Genomic DNA, 22,196 nt, shown 5'->3' on the forward strand with positions numbered 1-22,196 from the left:
AAATTTAATTTATTAACTGAAATAAAATTTTTAACTAGATTTGCGCATTTTGTACTTAAAGTATAAGTGATAAATTTATAACTTTTTTGTAAAACATTTATTTAAATATTTTTTTTTGTATTAAAATTTAGTCAGAGACTATTTAACATGAGAGCCATTTACATTTCAGTTTATCATAAAAGCAAATAAATAATTTCTAATCTAAGTTTTTATGATCCATTTGCGCCACATCCTTAGACATTTCAGCTGTTTTGAAAGCTTCTACAAATACTTAAATAGGTTAATAAAAATTGATGTATAGGAAGATTCAATATTTTCGATAAACCTATCAGCTGTTTGTTGATCGAAGATAAATAATTTTCCTCAAGCTTTCATACAAAACATAACTGTATCTTTGATTAAAAAAAAAACGTTACATGAATCTTGGATATCAAAGCGCATAAGGTTTCTTTTTTAAAGACTCTGTCGTCATGCCCAACAACCAAAAATACTTTTCTTATAACCATTGTTGAGCTGCCGACCCAATCCTAAGTTTACATCTACCAATGTTCAACTCCGTAGCCTTGTAATTTTAAACCTGACCCAGAAGACAAAGGAACTCATGAATCAAGAATTGAGAGAAGCTAGGCTTCCTTTTTTGATGAAAGTAACCTGCATTTGCGTTACATGGAGAGGAAAATCAAGAAAACTTTTCGCGGTTGAGTAGACAGCAAGGAGACTCTGACCCATGATAAACCTATCACTAAGGATATTTTATGGCAACACTGTGGTCAGTGAAACCACGTTCAGAATTCATCTATCCCCAGAGCCACCGTGGCTCTAAAAGTGCTTTTGAACGATTTGCTATTTTTTTTTAAATATTGCGAACTAACAATTGTTAATTCATTACATGATTTAACAATTGTTAATTGCTTAATTCATGACTGTTAGGTTAACTCTTAAATTATAAAAAGATTCTTTAATTATAAAAAGTTTAAAAATTACCAACATACCAAATCATAAAAATAAAAAAATCAAATTATCTATCCGAAAAGATACCAAGATCCATACCAAAAGATTCAAAATCAATTATTGATAAATTTTTGAATATGAATCTCAAAAACAAAATCTAAATTACCTTTCTTGGATCTTATATTTTAGAACAAACAGAATTTTTTTTTGCTTGCTGATGAGTAAAAACGTGATAAAACAAAACATATTCTGCTAAGCCCGAGTTTTCTCGGGATAATAAATATTTTCAATACATACATATCCGAGTTAACTCGGATAATCAGGGAAAAGGTTAAAATAATCACAGATTTAAGTTTCTACTTCTTTTTACATTTTTAGACACACTTATTATCACTAATATTGTGAAGCTGTGGCTGCTATGAAAATAATGGTAGTTTAATAATATTTAAATTTAATAGATATATTATTATGAAATAAACCACTTTAGTTTGTAAAAAAAATTCATGCTCCATGATTATAAATTACAATTAGAAGCTTTATATAATTCAAAATCATGGTGAACAAGTGTGCTTTGTTTTTCAAAAATGAGACTAAGTTGAAAATAATTGTGCTACAAGTTTTTATATTTTTGGAATAAAGTTCTCTTTCTGACAAGGTTCCACAGCACACTTCTCAGACAAACTGGTACCCATCGATATGAAGCTACGTGAGCCGTCTCTAAACCCAGGTGACGGCTCAGGTCTGAAACTGGGTTTTAACCAGGTGCTACAAAATAAGAGTGCGTAAATCACTATGCTAATCGCAGCTTTCTCCACCTTTTTGAATGAAAAAATGATTTGTATTTACTATAGGCTTGAATATTCCAATTTCGAAAGCAATTCTTTCATCCTACTAACTTATTTTATGGACATTCATTATAGTATAATATTTCTTCTTCTGAAGCCCACCCATATATTCGGGTATAAAGAGGACCACTCTTTCGGGGGGGCACCATAGTAAGTGGACCACAGTTGGAAGGACAGAGAAAAAACACTCTGACCAAGTTTCGAATCTGGGAGGTCAGCTCTCTGAAAATCAGCTTGGAGTATTCTGCTGCTATGAAAAAAGTGGTAGTACAAGCATTAATTCTCATGTTAACTACCACTGGAAAAATCATAATTGCAAATTTATAATAAATACTGATAACGAAACAATTGTATCTCTTTTCGAAAGAGGACGCTGCTAGGATTAATATAGAATGGTCCATAAATATTGGACATGCATGTTATCTTGAAGTGAGACTTTTAAGGAGTGGGCGTAATTATCTACAAGTTTATTAAAGCTTTTGCAGAAATCGGAGCATATCCCTCATCAACGCATTACTTTTTAAAGATGGCTCAGCGGGATAGAATGTTCGATTTCCAATGAGGTGAATCGGGGTTCGATACGAATTTCGCATCTGGATTGCATCGACCACAGTGCTGACGTGAAATATCCTCAGCGGTAGACGGATCATGGGTCCCCTCGTCGTCTAGCTAACCGTGGGAGGTTGTCTTCCTCTCCATGTAATGCAAATGAGTTCCATCGAAAAGTCCTCCACGAAGGCCCAATACTTAATCCAGGAGTTCCCTTGTCTTCTGGATTGGGTTCAAACTAATTACAAGGTACATGAGTAGTCGTAAACCCAAAAATTGAGTCGGCTGTCCAACAAAGGACCTTTTAAAGGGACGAGATAGCCTGGTTGGTAAGGCACTGGTTCCATGTCCAAGAGGTCGTGGGTTCCATCCCCGCCGGACTCCCCGTGTAGTAAATGGTGACTAATGCACGTTAAATCTGTCGAGTCACAGAGTCCTCCATGTTCCCATTGCAAGTCATGCCTCAGGGGGTACTGATCCAGGAATTTCCCTGTCTTCTGGATTCGTTCCAATTACAATGCTACGGAGTTGAATATAAGTAGTCATAAACGCAAAATTGGGTCGCCTGTTCAACGACGGTTATAAAATAAAATATAATATTTTTTAAAGAGCTCAGGGGATAGAGCGTTCGCCTTCCAATGAGGGGAACTGGGTTCGAATCCCAGCGATGACTGGTCGATACGAATCCTGCACCCAACTCACAACCACATAGCGCTGACGTAAAAATATCCGCATTGGTAGACGGATAATGCGTTAGAGTCCCCTTGCCGTCGGGCTAACCGTAGTAGGTTCTCGTGGTTTTCCACTCCGTGTGACGCAAAAGCGGGTTATTTCCATCAAAATGCCTCCCACGAAGACAAAATCTCTCCCTATACTTAATCCATGAGTTAACTTGTCTTTTGGATTAGGTTCAAAATTACAAGACTACGGAGTTGAACATTAGTAGTCCTAAACCCAAAAGTGGGTTGGCTGTTTAACGACGGTTATTAAATAAAATACTTTTTAAAGAATGTGGGACCTTACTCTATTCTATAGAATTTGGATATTGAATTTAGCTCATAATAAGTTTTCTTCCCCTAAAATTTAGAAGCAATAAAATAACATAGTACTGTAATTACTAAAAAGTATTGGCGGTCCAGAAAGAATGTTAAATCGGTAGAAGTGAATTTTTAGGATATGGTTTTCAAGAGTCATTTATAAAAAGAAAATGCCTCTCCTTTTCAAGTTGTGGAATTCCGTTATTTTCTTTTTAAAGCTTTAAGATTGTAAATAAATTACAAAAAGACATTATTTATTTCATATCTATATTAATTATTTAAAAAAAAAAAAGAAGGAATTTAGCGAATTCGCAGCTTAAAAAATTTTAAGGAAAGCTATTGAAAGCAAGGTTATAACAATTTATAAGATAAGGAAGCTACATTTTGGAGAAAAAAAAATTAACCTCATTATGCATGGGTAAATAAAAACAGTGAAATAGAACTTTTTTATTCATGTTAATATCAGTTATAGAATAAATTGGTTTCACCTGGAAAAGAAGTAATGAATCCGCATTTGCGCATTCACAAATAAAAAAAAATTTGGAGAAAATTATTGAAATCACGGCTGTATCAATTAAGAAACTAGGAGGTTTCATATTTAAATATAAAAAAGGAACTAACATTTTAAGCATTCACAGATAAAAAAATAAATAAAAAAGATTTGGAGAAAATTATAAAAATCGCAGCTATATCGATGAAAGGTTTAGAAGGTTTCACTTTGTTAAAAATTAGTTAACTCTTTACTCATTCACAGATTTAAAAAAATTCGCAATAAATTTTTTTTTTTTTACTTTGGAAAACGAAATAAGAAATAAACATATAAAAGGCTAACAATTTACTCAATTACAAATAAAAAAAGCAGTTACAAAGATTACGAAACTTGGCGATCTCAATCAAAAAATTTGAAGGTTTCACATTAAAAAAAAGGATCCAACATTTTCTGCATTCATAGATGAAAGAAAATTAAAATTTAAAAAAAATAAATATTTGAAATTTAGAGGATATTATTAAAACCACGTCTATATCTCTATAGGATTGGAAGGTTTCACTTTTAAAAAAGGTGAACAAAGATCTTAATCTATGACAGACAAAAAAGAATTAAAGAAAACTATTGATATCTTGATTATTTTTTAGAAGGAGCTACCAATTTGCCATAATTTGCCTTCTTCAATAAGAAAGAAAAAAAATCATAACACGACAGGTGTTATTGCTTTTTTCTTCTTCCTGACCATCCAAAAATTACAATACATGAGTCCTCCCCCCTCCCTGTTCAATAGCTCAAATACCAATGGCCTTAAGGTTTGAGCAATCAGTTCCAAATATTTTTGCAATTGCTGATTTGGATAAAAGGAACCGAAAAGAACACTGTTGAGATTGATATCACATAAAGTTTTGCTCTCACTCGAAAGTTCTGGTTGAACTTGGCTCCAGGCGGCGACTCAAATTGGCTATTGTCAGTTGACCGTTTTATTTCAAAATCGCCTTCTTTAGATAAGTTTCACATACTTCTGTCTCCGTAGGGCATGCAAAAATGGCGACTTTCGCTTTTAGAGCACTTTTCTTAAATTACCACCCCACACATTGATACAATAGCAAGATACTGCCTTTCGACGCCACAAAGTTTTTCGAAGACTTGTTGGGAATAATAGACGAAATCAATTTGCGGAATAACCAAGGAATCTCTCAAACAATAGGTGAAAACTCGTAGGATAAAAAGGAAACAAAATAGTACTTCTTGGAGGAAGTAGAGAAGACGAAAAATATTTATAAAAAAAAACTGTACTTCTTAACGTTTACCCAAGATCATTAGTCTTGAGTTACAACTTTCGTTTGGTCAGCAATAAAATGTTTAAATTTTATTTGCCAAAAAATATCTAATAAATCAGTGCGTTAAATGTTGCGTCATTTAATGTTGACTGAATATTAGAATAAATAGTTACTAATTAGTATTTTTTTACATGGACATTTTTTACTTGAAAGCACATGTCTGCAATTACTACGCTTTTTACAAAATATTTCATATAGTGGTAGAAATTTAAAAACCAAAGCTTTCAGAATTTTGGGTAATTTTGCAAACATTTTAAGCGCCTGACGACTAGAGGGCTTGAATAAAGGGGCGTTGCATACGAACTTTTAAATCATTTATATGCAGTGGTGTGGAAAATAAGTTTAAGAGAATCCACTAGAATAAATTTTTGCAAAAAGCGCAGAAAATTGACAGCCCTGCAAATGTTTAATTTTAATTTTATTTTCATACAGAAGCAAGCTATTTTTGTCTAACATAATATATTAATATTATAAATAGTTATACTTGAAGTTTAAGGATAGTGTGCTTTCATGGCCATATATATATATAAATATATATATAGAGAGAGAGAGAGAGAGTAGTTAGTAGCTATAGGGGAAAAAAACTTAGTTCGATCTCTTTTCTCGTAAAGGAGATTTTTACTATAACGTTGCAATATTAAAATTCAGGGTAATGATATGTTGTTAAATGTTTATCTTAAATAAAAACTACGAGGAAGTTATTTTAGTTTTTTATCATTAGCCACTTTCGAGACAATTGTGAATGAACTACACAGAATTGTGCTAATAGTTACATATTAAAACTGTATGGATCATGATGTAATAAAATTTTAAATGCTTATGTTTGGACAAATAGATTTAGCATGGAAGTAACTTATGATTTTTATTAATTTGATCTATAATATTAATTGAATAGTTAATTCACTCAAATGAAAAGATCACTTTTATTACAATTTTGGAATAAGCTAATTTAATTAATAATTGATTTGTGGGATATATATGCTATAAATAAATAAAATTTCGCAATATCCAAAAGATTTCATTCTATCTGGTCTACCCAGAAATAGAATATAAAATGAAAATACAAAATGAAGAAACCATTTTTTTAAATAAATAATTGAAACTTTTGAGATTGATGATTGTCAAACAAAACTATTACTATTATTAATATTTTTTTAAAATATGAACAACGTGGTTTTAGAAAAAAACTTGGTCTATTTGCAAAGGTTCCAATGAACGTTTGCCAATAGTCTGATAGACCAATAGAATGATAAAATATATAGATCAGATCAATAGACTGATAAAATTCAAAAGTGGTGGCAAAATCAAAAAACTCCTAAATTAAATATTATTCTGTTTTTTCAAAATTGAATCTAAAGTCTATCATCTCTAGATACATATTATTTCTTTAATATACTATGATGAATCATATATTGTGGTTAATAAAAATGTGCAGACTTTTTTTTAACTCATAAGAAACCATAGTTTGAAACAGATAGAAGATAACAGTTGAATTATTATTGGTATGAATTCGTTAGCTAATTTGAGACTAGCATCTGTTTATTGAGACAATTCCTATTTTAAAATAATGTACTCGTGCTACGTTTTAATTATTTTTAATTGTGTTAATTATAGAGTAGATTCTTATTATGATCTGAATTTGTGAATTAGCTACTGTGCCATAAAATTAATTACTCTAACACTTTTGAATAGGCTCTGAACATCATTGTATGAAATTTAATTCAGTAAAAGAAATGTTTTATTAAATTACTTTAAGGAAACTACAGATTTTTTATATTTGTATTCCAATCTACCTTCTACGTATGAAAGAAAATATGGAATAAAATATAATATACGACATATATATTTATAAAAATATATAAAAAAAAGCGAAAGAATATTTCTGCTGACCTCATAATATGTAAAAATCAATCTTAAATTATTATTAATCTAGTATTTAGTAATAAATTATTATAAAATTATTCTGCAAACAACCTGGCTTTGTTTTCATATCAATTTCTAAATACATAAGATACCCATAAAGAATAAGACTAGGTAGGAATTCTAATGAAGTCTACAGTTTGAAAGCTCAATACGTGACATGATTTTTAAATAATTTACTCCGGTAATTCTTATCACTGGTTTTAATCGAAAATAAACGATAAAATAAAGCATTATCATGTTCTTTATCGTATCGATATTCGGATTGAATTGTTTTTTAATTGTTGTGTTTTGTAAAGTTTAAAAATACTGTCACATATTATGATTTTAACAGTATTTTTAAAATGATTTTTAATTATAACTCAGAATGGATAACATTAAAATATCTAAAAAAACGTGGTTGTAAGTTTAAGTGAGCAAATTCAAAAATGAATAAAAATGTTGTATATTAGTTTAACCCGTTTGGCGATGATGTTCTCATTTTGGGAAATTGTCCAAAAAGTGGTAACTTTAGAGGATCACGGGAGAAAGAAGCAAAATCTCCATTATTAATTTAAAGTTCAGGTAAACCTAGAATAAGCAAGGAAGTTTCAATTGCTGAAATTCAAATTACCAAAATGCAAACAAATTACTTTAAGAGAACTTCTCCATTGCGTAATCCTAAGTTATCTTCTTATAATTTATTTTTACTTTGACATTTTAAACATTTCTTTTCATTTGAAACTTACTCTAGGTTTATCTGAACTCACTTTAAGGTATAGAAAAATTGAGTTCAAATAAACCATGGTAATGAAGGTGAATTTGGGAGGAAAAGTTTCTCCCGTGGTATAACCTGCTCTTAAGTACTTCGTGCGTAGCAAAATGAAGGCATTCGTGTTGGCCACAATATATGATTAAGTTTATGTCAAGTTGATATTTTTCCATGTTACCTATCACTCTAGTTTTATAAAAGAACCACATTTTGACTTAACCAAATTTAAATATTTATATTATTCATAAACTAAGAAAAAAATCTTGTTTTTTCAAAATAAATTCTAATAATAAATTTTTTGAGCTATCACTTTGTCCTGTTTTGATGGGACGAACCGTTCTTTTATAAGGGATCAAATAGGCTAATATAAATAACTTATTTTCTTAAGATTTTTTTAAATAAAATAGGAAGATAATAATACCATTTAGTTTGAGCACAAATGTCAATTCGCTTTCATGACAGCTTTTTGGAGTAAAGAGAAAAACTTTGCTGAATGTAGTGACGTGTTGAGTTCACATTCTCCCTGATGAAGAATGGGGGAAATGAAAGTAGAGATAGGTACATTGTGTGTCTTGTTGTCACTCCTTTTTATGTCTTGAGAAAATAAAAAAGCGTTGGAAAAAATTCCTTATTTATAAGTGTCAAGCCAAAAGGCAATAGACTAAGGTCCGAAATTATGCATGATTATTAAAATACTGGTAATATCGTATGATGATTAAACGAAATTGATCAAAATGGAATAATATTTTTCTAATTATGCTTTTGAAAATTGAAGTGAAAGCTAGAAAAAAAATAGTCGTTTCCCGCAATTAGAAATTTGACAAAAATTTTATTATTCGTTGTAATTTTTATAATTCGTCTTATCTTATTCGTTCTCCGAATAAGATATTTAAAACATTAATATTTGTATGTTCTATCAAAAATTTAACAGATATGCGTATATTTCTCCCTCACCATTTTCTTAAAATTTATATAAATTTTCTTTGTATTTTTGCACATTTGTTGTCTTATTCACATTGTTTTTAAATTTATCCCCCCCCCATTTTTTTAATGTTTTAAATTATATCAGTCTGTTGCTTATTTATAATCACCAGATAGTCATTGAAAATAAAATTACTTTGTTATGATTCATGGCAATTTTAATTAAGCCACAGAACCAAAGAGTATATTGACAATTCTTAGGAATATACAAGGGTTGGACAAAAATATGGAAGTACTAACTCTACGGAAACAACTATTCTTTTACCAGCAAATGTTTTGGCAGATTTTGCATCAACTGTTAACTCGATATAAAAGATCATGCTTGAAACTTTTAGTAGTGGGTTCTTTTTTCTTTTTTTCCATGCAATATTTTCATCGACCAAAATGAACGCAGAAGTTAAAATCTTCTTTCTTTTTTTTGTCTGACATTATGATTAAAAAAGGCATTCTAATCTAAATATGGCAGCTAAATATTTCAATCCATAGAATGATTTCAAAATTGTTGGCATTAAAGCTTGAAAGAAGTTATTAAAATCGTGTTTACTCCCCCCTCTTTCATATATATATATATATATGAATATANTATATATATGCCTCTGTACTATGATCATTCGTGTAAGTTGAGAACTTAATGAACAAGTATAAAACTGACAGAAACAATTCAATTCTAAATTATAAATCTTAGTGAATTATTAAATTGTTGTCTTACAAGTGGTCAACTTACATATGTTTCATTGAGTAATGAAAATGCTCCATAATAAGAAATAAAAAAATTTAATATCTAAGATATTGAAGTTTTTATATTTCTTATTTAAGATTACTGTTATTAGGTTTATTTATTTTTTACAATTATTTTTCAACTGATTCACTTTAGTTTTCAAAAAGAAAAAGACTATTTTTTATGGAAAATAACGTAAAGAAACTACAGAAAAATATACAAAGACAAAAAAATAGGGGGTATCAAGCACGAAAATAAATAAATTAATTTTCAATGCTGATAATGTTATTAGTCCAAAAATGTCAGATACTTAAAACAATTCGTGTAAACAAGGTCTATATTCGCTGGAGGTCTTCAAAGATGTGTGATAAGTGTTGTTCGAAATATACATCTTCATCTCTTGCAGCGGCATGGAGACAAAAGGCTACATAAGGGGGGTAGTTTCCCCCAAGGGTGCTTTGTTGGGTGTTCTTTCACAGCCCCCATCATTCCTAATTTATGGCTGTGACGGTTGGATGTGGGAGCGGAAGAAAGCATTTCTAGGGCGAATTTTTGAGAAAAAGAAAAGTTAGATACACGAAACATTAACTTGAAAGATAAATTAGAGATGAGTGTTTCAAATAACAAAATTATACCAATTGAAACGGATAAAAATGCTGTTATATTAATTAAACCAATTTATATTTCTCGAATTGTAATAAATAACTTCAGCGAATTGTAATAAATAGTTTCGCTGTTATCACATTGAAATCATTTTTATAATATTTTGTATAATCTTAGAAACATGTTTTAATAATTTTTCTCCATTATTTGGATTCTTGATTTTATAAAAATCTTAATTATTTCAATTAAATATTATCATCATTATAGTAAGTATTCCATTAGCCCTTATCTTTAAGACATTTGCGCAAACATAAATTCCGAGATTTTTTTTTTCTTTTTTTAAAATAGTAGATAAAAAAATTGCTAATTTAAAACTTCCTTTTAAAAACACACAGGAAATATATTTAATTTTAATGTGTAATTATTTTATTATAATATGAAATATTTTAGTTTCTTAAAATCATCTATAATGTAAGCCTTAACAATGACATGACGACTTATGAAGCATGCAATTTACACCTGGTTGACCAATTTTAAGATTTAAAAAAATAACAACATGCAGTGAATTTTTCTTTTCCTGTCACGCAAATACATTCCGGGATGATTAAAATAAAATTTGTTGGTATTACACAATTAGTTTATTTGATAAAATAAAATTATTTACTTTTTAGTGTTTGATTATTAAGTTGAACGTATATATGTAAGTAATGGTTCATCAAAATGCTTAGCAGTACATAATAAAATAAAAATGACAATTTCTAGTTTAAATATAATTCGCAAATTGTAGACGTAAATCTCTGAACGTTGTTGAAACATACAGATTGTAATCATTTATAATTTGCAAATACATAAATAATATTATCTAAAAGTATAAATATTACTCTTTGTTATTTACATTTTTATTTCTATTTTCTTTTTATATTTAAATAACTCGGTGATTAATATTTTAGAAATATTTATACACTAATTTTTCCAACTTGTATGTACTTTAACAGAAGTATTTTCAAAAATCAATTTAATTTTCAAACGTAATTTTTTTAAGGAATTATTCCTTTTAAATTGTCATCTCTTGATCAGCTTTTCTTTTGATTAATTAGTTTTAATCGAACATAATACAATAAATTTTCTAGAAAGAAAAAAAACAAATTGCATTTTTTATGAAATAAATCATGACGCAATAAATAATTGCAATTTGTAAAATATGTTATGCTTATTGAAATGAGCTATAATATTTTTCAGCTAAATAAATCTTCTGATATTTTTGAAACAGATAAATAAATACTCGATAATTTAATCTAACTCTTTCTTAATACCAATGTAAATGAAATATTTAAATATTCTTGCTAAATCAATTCAGAAATAATGAGTGATTTTATTTCTTTCATTGCAACAAATATTAAATAACTGTTACTTTCTTCTTTTTAACACCGTAAAAACTTCCGGATCAAATTACGGTATAAAGACGTACGGTATAAAGGTTACGGTATAATGATTCATAAAATTCATTTTTTCAGTAAAATATTATGCTGTAATTTTTACAGTAATATTTATTTAATAAGATTGATTCAGTGGTTTTAAGGTAATTATTACTATAAAAAAGTACGGAATATCAGATGTTCCGTAACATGTTTCGGTAAAAATGGATTTTACGATTAAAGTACCCATACTTTGTACCATAATTTAATCCAAATAATTTTTACAATATACATTAGAAAACATGATTGAAATAATACTCGATTTCTTGAATGTTGGTTTAGTATCCAAAAGTAATGGGATAAAATAAAATAGGCAGTAATCGATTTATCTCAGTGCTTAAAAAAATTTTTTAATTATTATGTTTTTATCAATATTTTCAAACGTGTTTGCCTTATTGTAAGTTTTAATTATTGATGTCAAGTTTTATTTCTAAAAAAGTTTAATGTTTATAGTAGAACAGTAAATAGTATATAAAAAAATTTTAAAAATTAGTATTAAATTTATGATTAGAAGAAGAAGGAAATTTTTAGAGTTAGCTATCACTTCAAATTTAGAAGATTACGTCTGAAAAATTTTAAACTCCTAGTTATTAAACTCAACATTATATAGATTTCAGGAGGTAATTACGATTTCACATGTCTCCAAAGCTAATTAAAGCAAGAAATATTTTGAATTGCGCTTATTTTTAGAGGAATTACAAAAACGTCAAAATAAGTCATGTCATAGCTTTACAACGAAGTATTTAATAATTATTTTGTTGGTATATTAATACTATTATAATTGCTGGTATAATAAATCTATAACTCTCTTAAACAATAAAAAAAAAATTATTAATCTTGTGCTTATGTAAAATTATAAATTTAAAAAAAAAAAAAAAGCTTTTTGTATTTCTGTAAGGAAAAAAGTATTCAAAATTTTTGTTTTATTTCACTTGTAGTTTTTGTGAGATTAATTTTCATCTATGCAGCAGTGGTGTTATATCATTATGAAAGTCTCATAAATCAAACCGTTAAGTTAATTTATTTAATTTTATAAGTCAAGTTAATTAATTAATGATTTCAGTATCTTAGTAACTCAGTTTTGTTTAAAAAAAACATCATGTTTATTTAGTTATTTATTTCATTTGTTCTTCAGTACTTTCACTGTTGAATATCACAATGCAAATACTGGTGAAAAGTATGTCTTCATATTTAACAATATATAATGCGATTTATAAATTTTAAAGGCGCAATCCGCTTAAAATAATCCTAAGATTTTACTTTATAAAATTTTTAAGCTATTAAAAATAAACTGAAAAATTAAATTTCATTTGTAAAATAAAATAAAACAAAAATTCATACTAAAACATATTTATTAATATTTACTTTTTATTGATTGACGCACATTAACATAATTAAGACCATAAAAGTTTAGAAATAATAATATAAGTTTAGAAATAAATATAGGTTATTCTCGAGTTTTTTGAGTAAATAGTAATACTTCTTTTTCCTTTTTTCTTTTTTTTTTATAAATAGTATGAATTACTATAAATGATTGCAAACTAAACCTTATTTAGAGCAATAAATGAAATAGAAAGTATAATAAGACAGATCTATAATCTTTACTCTTTATTGATTGGTACTTCAAAACAGTAGAAATATATTCAATAGTAGAAACAGTTCAGAAAAAAATATTAGTTCAAAAAAGTATGAAAGCTCTTGATTTATCACTCATACTTTTTTAAAAATTGATGAAAATTTAAGCTAAATTTGTTAAATTGAATAAGATAGAATCTGTGTTCCTTATTTTTCACTCTTTATAGATTGGTGATCAAAATTGCGGTAAGAAATTCCATAAATTTCAAACAGAGATAGTTCAAACAAAACTCTCAAAGTTTATTGATTTATTACTCATACTGTTTAAAAATAGGATGAAATTTTAAACTAAATTTGTTAGATTAAATGAAATCTATGTACCTTATTGCTGATGTACCTCCTTGCTGATTGCTGGTTCAAAATAGTAGAAAAAAAATTCCATACACTTTTAAAAGAAATATTAGTTCGAAGATTGAATGAAATTTTAAACTAAATTTGTAAAATAAATGAAATAGAGAATAGAATCTTTGTTCTTTATTCTTCATTCTTTGTTTGATTGGTGCTTAAAAAAAGAAGTAGCAAATTCCATTAACTGCCGAAGGAAATATTAGTTCAAAAGAACTCTCAAGGCTTTTTCATTTATTGCTTATACTATTTAAAAATTGGAAGAAAATTTAAACTAAATTTTTTAGTTTAAATAAAATAGGAACTAAAATATATGTTCCTTATTTTTCACTTTATAGATTCGTGCTAATCAGTATGTTTGGTGCTTAAAAATAGTAGTATCAAATACCATAAACTTCAGAAAGAAATATTTGTTTACAAAACTTTGAAGGTCTTTGATTTATTTTTCTATTATTTAAAAATTGAATGAAAATTTAAACTAAATTTGTTAAATTAAACGAAATAAAATCTATATTCCTTATTCTTCATTCTTTATTGATTGGTGCTTAAAAATAGTTGTAACAAATTCCATGAAGTTTAGAATTGTAGTAATTGTAGTATCTTATGTATGTTACGATCCCTCGTTTACGACAAAAACACTCATTACCAATTCCCATTTTTACGATTACGATGCCTCATACATTCATGGCGATTTTATTAAGCAAAGGTCTGGTCGTTAAATTTCAAATTGTTGCCACTGTCACGTATTAAATGTTTTATTTTAAAAAACCTCATGGTTTTCACTATTAAACTATATTCTAATGAAATCATTTTGCTTATAACTAGAAATAAGTACTAAATTACAATACGTAATAAGCATAAGTTAATTACATGCATTTTATACATTGATTTATTCCCGTAATGAGCAGGTGTCAATAAATTATAATTAAAAAACTCCGCAAAAACAAGAGAAAGAAAATTATTTTTAAATATCACCACAATGTCATAAACTAATATGAATAAACATGTGTAAATCAGCTATGATTTCAGCTGATGTTTATTGTATTTTAATATAGTAAAATACCAGTTTTAATATAGTAAAATGCTAATATAATTAAAGAAATGCTTGTTGTTCTGCGGAAAAATACTATATTCCACGGATATTTTAAGAATGAAATACAGTTTTAATATCATTCTACCAAAAAAGCTTCCTTAAATGATGAACTTTGTATATCTCCATCGTTCATTGTAGATAGGTATATTTTGTTAGTACCTTTTCGAGATTTTCTTAGGCAGATACATTGTCAAAACTTGAAATTATCAATTTAAAGTTAATATGTTAAGTTAAATCAAATACTGAAATTCAGCATCATTTTTCTAACAATATGCATACATTTTTTTTTTAATTTCATTAAATTTAATGATAGACATATATTTACAAAATGAATTTTCAAATATTGCATCGAATTTTAGATAATTAATTTATAAAATTTCTAGTTTCTTCTATATGAAAAGAAATACCACATACATTGTATACATTAAAATGTATACATTGTGCAAATTTCAACATTCATTCCTCATTATCAGAGATATTCTTCCTTTTATGCTTTAGATCAATAATTTTTTGTGCACATTATACTACTATAATGGCATAATTTCAAATAACTACTATATGGCTATGCTTTAAATTTAACTAAATGAAATTTTTTTTAAAAAATCATGCTTAATTCAAATATCACAGGAGAAGGACATATAATGTGATATATTATTTTCAATCATATTAAATTTAATTAAACATTTCTTTTTTCCTAATATAATTAAATTGTTGAAATGTTATGAATATAATTTTTACTACATTAAATTATTTTTTATCAATTAATAATTATATACAGGCTAACTTATACTGAGGAAATTCAAATCTTTGCTTGGTAAATCAAATACGGAATAATTAAATGAAGAAATTACTAAAAAAAAAATTTCTGTTAAGTTGATTAATTTTATGCATTTTTTGAATCGATTAAAAAACAGTTCGTTTTTCCGTCGAAACATTTTTAAATTTTTTTTTTACTAATTTTTATAATTTTGTTACGATTCAGTAGTGTAAAAAAGTAGCAATAGGACAAAATAGAAGTATTATATCCATCTGTTAAATAATAAATGATAATTAAAGGGGAGAAATATTATAAAAATTTTGAAAGAGCAAAGAGATACTTTTAAATAATGTAATTCAAAATAAATAACTATATGAAAACCGTTTGTTTTATTACAAAAATAACAAACAAAAATATATTTTCTTAAGAAAATATATTTCTAAAGAATAATTCAAAATTTTAAAACGTTTTATATTTATAATATTTAATTATTAAACAGGATTTTTCTGTTTTTTGAAGTAACTGGAGTAAATTAAAACCTCAATTTGGGATCACTGTTTACTATTTTTTGCGCAACAATTTGCAATGCATATAACACTAATATATGATATAACGCACATACCTGTTCCTGACTGGACGTAGGTTGTTGGACAATGAACATCGGTGGGAAAACTACGAAGTCCATAGGCATCTGATTGTGGATAAACAGTGTCCATCGCAGCTCTAGATCTATCTTCTGCCGTAGGAAAATAAGATACTGGCTGGGGTGTGTGTGGTTCCATATGCCCTGGATGGACCCTGGTGCCTGAATATGGAGAATAATTACACCATGTTTGTGGTGCAAATGATTGACAGGCGTCCGTTGGTACTGGTGCTACAGTACTAGGGCCCGCATCATATGAATTAGACCAGAATTTGATAGAAGTTTGTGGTGGTTTCCGGTCTATTGTGTTGTAGTAATATCCGGCTGCAACACTGTCCCGGACATTGCATAAGGGTTGATGGTTATACTGGGGCACATGATGGGCATCAACGAAGGCAGAATGTCCGTCCGGTGAATAAGTGGCGCCCCAGCTACCCGCCGGCTGTCCGTTGTGGCCTCCGTGACGGATGACTCCTGACGCCGTGTCACCGCCGCAGTCGGTCGGGGCGGCGTAGGTGACGGCCAGGTTGTTGCTGCTGTTAGGGGTGAGTCTCTTGGCAGGGATATGCAGGGGCTGTTGCAAGCCAGTTGATGACCCGTTGTTGGGGGTAGCTTCACCGCCGCTGATTCTACTAGTGTTAGATTCTTCGTATAATCCGCCACTGCTGCCGTTCATACTCTCACCCGTACTGCTTGGAAGTAAGGAGGGGCGTATTGAGGCTTCAGTGGCTGTCTGAAAACCTTCCTCTTCTGTAAACCTATTATATTATTTGGAAGGGTGGGATAGGTAAAAGGGAGGAAGAAAAACAAAAATCACTTAATCAGCTAATCATAACATCAAAGATTGATTTCCAGTTATTGCATATAAGTAATATCAAAATTCATATTTCTTTTCAATTCAATTTCTTCCAATACTTCTTAAAAACACAAGTAGTAAAAAATTTAAGAAACAAAGAAAGAAAGAAATAAAATTTAAAGACGATATATCCAATATTAACATAAAACCTCACCAATTGATTTTCATCTTTCTAATTTTATTTCCGGAAAATTGGATCAAATTGGGAGCTTAACTCTCCTGTAGATTTCTTAATTTGAGTTCCATGCTCCCCACTAGAGGAGGTATAGCCGGCTTCCACATTTATCTCAATTCAATAACACACTTTAAAAATTTCTAAATAACTATTCACATTTGTTTAATTGAATTAAAATTTCAAACATTATTTATAATCATAACAACGAAACACAATAAATCGGGCCCAATAAAATGTATCGGAGAGTTATTGACGAATCCGCGAAAGATGTTGATAGCGAAGTGGTTCATCTGAAAATTTCCGCGTGTTTTTACCCTGAATAGAAATCTTATGTGAAAGCTTCGTCACATGCGTTTCTAAGAGTCTCTAAGGGGGGTGAAAGTGGTTGGGGTGGGGGAAAATCTAGAAAGGGGAACTGGACTATCGTTCATTCTACAGCCTCCGCGCCTCACCAAACAGCAGAAACGATAGGAGAGAGCGTTTCGCTGGATTTTGATTGGCTCGATTAGGTCATGTGACACAGCTGCTCATGCCGGGGGGATGTAAATACTACCTAGCCATGTGTAGTAGAAAAGGCTTTTTAAGTTACCGACTAAAAAAAGAAAAGTAATGCAATTATTTGGCGACAATTTCGGAAAATGGAGCATTTGATTTAATCTAAATGCAATTATTGAAAACTATCTGGAAAGATTTATCTCGAACAAAAGAAAATAAATGAGTCTCTAGAATGTTTCATTAATACGTGAAATATAACTTTAATTTGTGAAAGAGATAAAATTTGAAAATGTGCCGCAGTGTTTCATAGTTAGAAAACAATCTAAAAAAGAATTTTAATAATTCGCCTTTTTATGACACTTTAATTTTCCCCAAAAAAATGTTATATCCGCTTAATGAGAACGCTAAACACCCATTATATTTACTATTATATGCTTATTTGGTATATCTTAACACACACGCTCTTTACAATCCGTAAAATTGACGCAAATAAGAAAGTATTTTGATTCAAAATATAGAAGAAAATAATTTGATTCGTGTAAATAGTTTTAAAAAAATATTTGATACAGATATAAAAAAATTTTGGGACAGAGATTAGAATTTTTGATGTCAATACCTTTAAACCTATAGTACTTACGTTTTACAAACTACTTTTTTTTAAACCCCTCTCCCCTTATAAGTAAATTATAAATCCCCTCCCATTTTTAATTTCTTGTTTTTTGCCTTCACTTTAATCTAAAATTCAATTTCATTTAGAAGAGGAAATTTTGTATGAAACAAAACATTAATTCATTTTATAAAACTTATCAAAGAATCACTTTTCTATATTTCCCATCCTTTATTTTAAATTTTCTTCTCAGTAATTTATTTCCACGTATTTTGTAAAGCTTTTCTTTCTATTTTTTAAAAAAAAAATAGGGGATTTTAGGGTTTTACCTAATCGCTAATATTCTTTCAGTAAAAATTAAAAAACTACCCCCACTTATTGATGGGCCACTGATCCATGTTCTTAAACCATTTATTTAGAACTACTTAAATATTGAAATACAAGAAGTTGGTGTTATTTAAATGAAAAAATATTTTTAATTTTTTTGAATTTTATTATATTTTACAGGCAAAATTTCGATGACACACCGCCTCCTAAAGAGTCTCCCAAAATAAACAAAATTAGCTTTAAATAGACAAAATTAGCTATAAAATGTAAACATTCAAAATAATTCAAATAACTATTATTTTGATTTAATCGCTCTATTTAAATTTTGTTTTCATTTTGAAAATTTTTATTTCTATATTTCTTCCTAATTATTCAGTGAAGAAAAAAAATAAACTTTTTTTTTTTCGAAAAAAAACCCAACTTGAAATGCTGTATTTGCAATGAAATATATTGCCCGCTTTCATCTATACATAAAAAAGTCTTTAGCCAGAAGTGATTTACATAATTTCAATAATACTCTTAAAAACGTTAAAACACCAAAAAATGTGATAATACACCAAATGTCATTACTTTCAACTTGATTTTAATCCTTTTGCTTTTAAAGTATAAATAATCAAGTAGTAGAAAGGCGTGTATAAGATTAAATATTGAAGCATTCTTCTTATTTATTTTTTAACAAAAAATTTAATATTCAAAGCAAAACTAGCATTCAAGCTAAGTTTTTTATTTCGATCAGTGAACTTCCAATCTTACTAAAGAGGGAAAATGTCACTAGTGCTGCCATCTAATAATATTTTCTACAACTACACATATGAAATGAACTCTAATTAAATATTGAAGTTTTATATTAGTACTATTCTTCCTGAAACTGATTTATAAAAAAACACAATAAGATAGAATCTAGAGCTTTTAAATTTCATGAGGCTTCTCAAATTCAAATATGAACTAAATAATAATTTTTAAATATATAAAAAAAGTTATCCATTAATAAGCAAATAAAATTATAAGTTCTGCATAATAAATTAAAATGCGTTTAGACTAAAATTTTAAATTTAAAAGAGAAATTTGCTGCAGTTTTACATACAGGTTACCCTCATTTCTATCTTACATGATAGCTGCTTTTAAGAGCCAGAAAACTTTTTTTTCTAACATCATTTCGTTGCGTAATTTTATTTATTATAAAAATCCAAGTGAAATCACAGTTTTAAAAGAAGTATAAAATCATTTTCTTGGATTTTTTTTTCAAGAAAAACGAACGAATATTATTTATCGCAACATGTTTTTTATACACTGATTGTTTTTTTATTCTGAATTATTGCAAGCAAAGCTTTTTGAATTATTAGTAGTATATCTTTTTTAGGTCAAAAATGAACCAAAAAGAAAATATTTTCACAAGATTTTATAACAAATTTACTTCCTTTTGTACTTTCTGAATTATTACTGGTATAGTATATGTAAGCCAAACAGAAAAAAGACATGTTCACAAGATTTAATTTCAAATTTACTAACTTCGATATATTTTGAATTACTGCTGATATAACATTTCTAAGTCTAAATGAAGAAGAAAATTTCCACAAGATTTAATTACTAATTTGCTAGTTTCTATACTTGCTTTCTAACTCCTAGTTAACTTAGAAATATTTAAAGAACTAACTATTATTTTTATTTCAACTAGGAAACCTATATTATAGCAAAAAATAATGTATAATAACACTGCATTGCAACATTTACTCCCTTAATAACCTTGATTGGCATGACTGTTTTATTATTATTATTATTATTATTATTATTACTACAATCAGAACAGTATTACAATCAGCCTGCCTACAGCTTCAGTATTGACAACACAAAATAAAAACAAAAAAAGAAGAAGAAGAAAAGAACAAGAATTGGGAGATATTTATTTGCTTATCCAGCGAAATTCATCATGAGATAACTAATGCATAATTTGAAAGTGGTGAAATATTATAAAGCGCAGAAACCACGATAATTTTTGTCCTCATAATGAAACCACGTGACACGTAGTAGGAATAGAGGGAGGGAATATTTTCCAACCCTTCGTTTCTCCTTGTTATTTCAGTGGAAGAAAATTGATGATGGAATTTTAAAGTTAAAGATCTTAAAATTTGCTTCATTGTGTCGCATTTGGTGGCCCTGAAAAATTTGTTAAAGGAGGACCTTAAACATTTCACAGTTAAATTAATTTATCACTTTTTGAACTACAATTGTTTTATTTATTGTATAAATGAACTTTTAGAATGTTCTTCCTTTCCTTCAAGCATCATATTAATCCCGATTATTCCATTTTATTCGTTATAAAATTCACATCTATATTTTCCAATCTCTCTAACACATAAATATAAACGAAAAAGAGCATAACTTAACCATAAAGTAATGATTATATAGAATCATTCATTGTTAATACATAATTCTTTTTAATTTTAGTACTAAAGAGTAGTAATGTGAAGTTATGGCGACATTGTTATGTCTCTTACCTTCTTCGTTTAATTATAATTATAATGTTATTAATTAATGTAAATAAACAAAGAAGGTAAGAACTGTACATATATATATATATANAAAATAAAAATAATTTTTTTTTTAAAAAAATATTAAATAAAAAGTTACTATAAACATTTAACTAGGTAGAACTACAAAAATCATTAAAATAACATTTAAATTGTTCAACAGGCATTAAAAATTATTTTGTGCCACAGACGTAGGGACGTCCACGGAGGGGATTTTGAAGTCATGTTTATTACAAAATAAGAATGAAATATTAAATACATTTAGCAGAAATGCATATGATTTGTTAGTTAAGAACTTCACGAAAAATGATAAAGAAAAATATTAAGAAATCTGCTGTATTTCCTAATATAATTAACTTAACTACTCAGGGACTTAAAAAATCACCTTTTTGTGAGAATGACCCTTATTAGTTCTTCAATGGTATCGTCCTTTTCAATTGAAATCGTCAGAATTTTCTTAATTGCAATAACACATGGAAAAAATCAGGAATACTATGAGAAGTGTTTAACCTTATAATAGCAGGTGTAAATTAAGAATAAAATCAAAAAGTTGCAAGGCAGGAGGTGAATTTTCTTGAGGTGATGTAGCATTTTTTCCCCCTCAATTTCTATTTCCTTTACCTACTTTCTTGTCATGTCTAAAATTCCTTCGTTGTAGTTTCTAAGAAGTTTGGAAAAATTCCGAAACTATTGTTATATTAAGACACTCTTATTTCATAACTAAAATGTGACTTATACCTTATAATTATATACAAGAATAAGTAATAAAAAGGAACAAGCTTTAAAAAATGAAAACATTTTAAATTAATTGTAGTTTTTTTTAACATATATTGAACATTATTAGAGGAAAGTTTTATTAAAATAAGTTATAACAAAGATTAAAACTAATAATGAGTTTTTTTACTGATTCATTAATTAGGAATTAGTTTTTATTTACAATTTTAAAATTTTGAAGTTTAATAAGAAAAAGATTTGATCTTTTACTTCTATAATTAAATAGGACATTTGTTTTGCAAGTGAAAAATTTTAAAAGTTTAAACCATTTTTAAAATTTAAAAAGAACCCATAAGTTCTTATC

The 22,196-nt window shown here is 28.0% G+C and overlaps 1 protein-coding gene across 1 annotated transcript in view; it reads right to left on the bottom strand.

The window, feature by feature from the left end:
• Positions 1 to 17,621, bottom strand: part of LOC107457039 (homeobox protein Hox-A9b) — a 31,135-nt gene extending 13,514 nt beyond the window's left edge. Inside the window, exons 1-2 of the mRNA XM_016075076.3 lie at positions 17,141 to 17,621; positions 16,110 to 16,888 (exon numbers count right to left, since the gene is read on the bottom strand). Coding sequence (XP_015930562.1) covers positions 16,110 to 16,888; positions 17,141 to 17,154 — 793 coding nt within the window. The 5' untranslated portion in view covers positions 17,155 to 17,621. The remainder of the gene's footprint in view (positions 1 to 16,109; positions 16,889 to 17,140) is intronic.
• Between the last annotated feature and the right edge of the window lie 4,575 nt (positions 17,622 to 22,196).

The sequence above is a fragment of the Parasteatoda tepidariorum genome, chromosome X2, assembly GCF_043381705.1.
Source record: "Parasteatoda tepidariorum isolate YZ-2023 chromosome X2, CAS_Ptep_4.0, whole genome shotgun sequence".
Classification (NCBI taxonomy): Eukaryota; Metazoa; Arthropoda; class Arachnida; order Araneae; family Theridiidae; genus Parasteatoda; species Parasteatoda tepidariorum.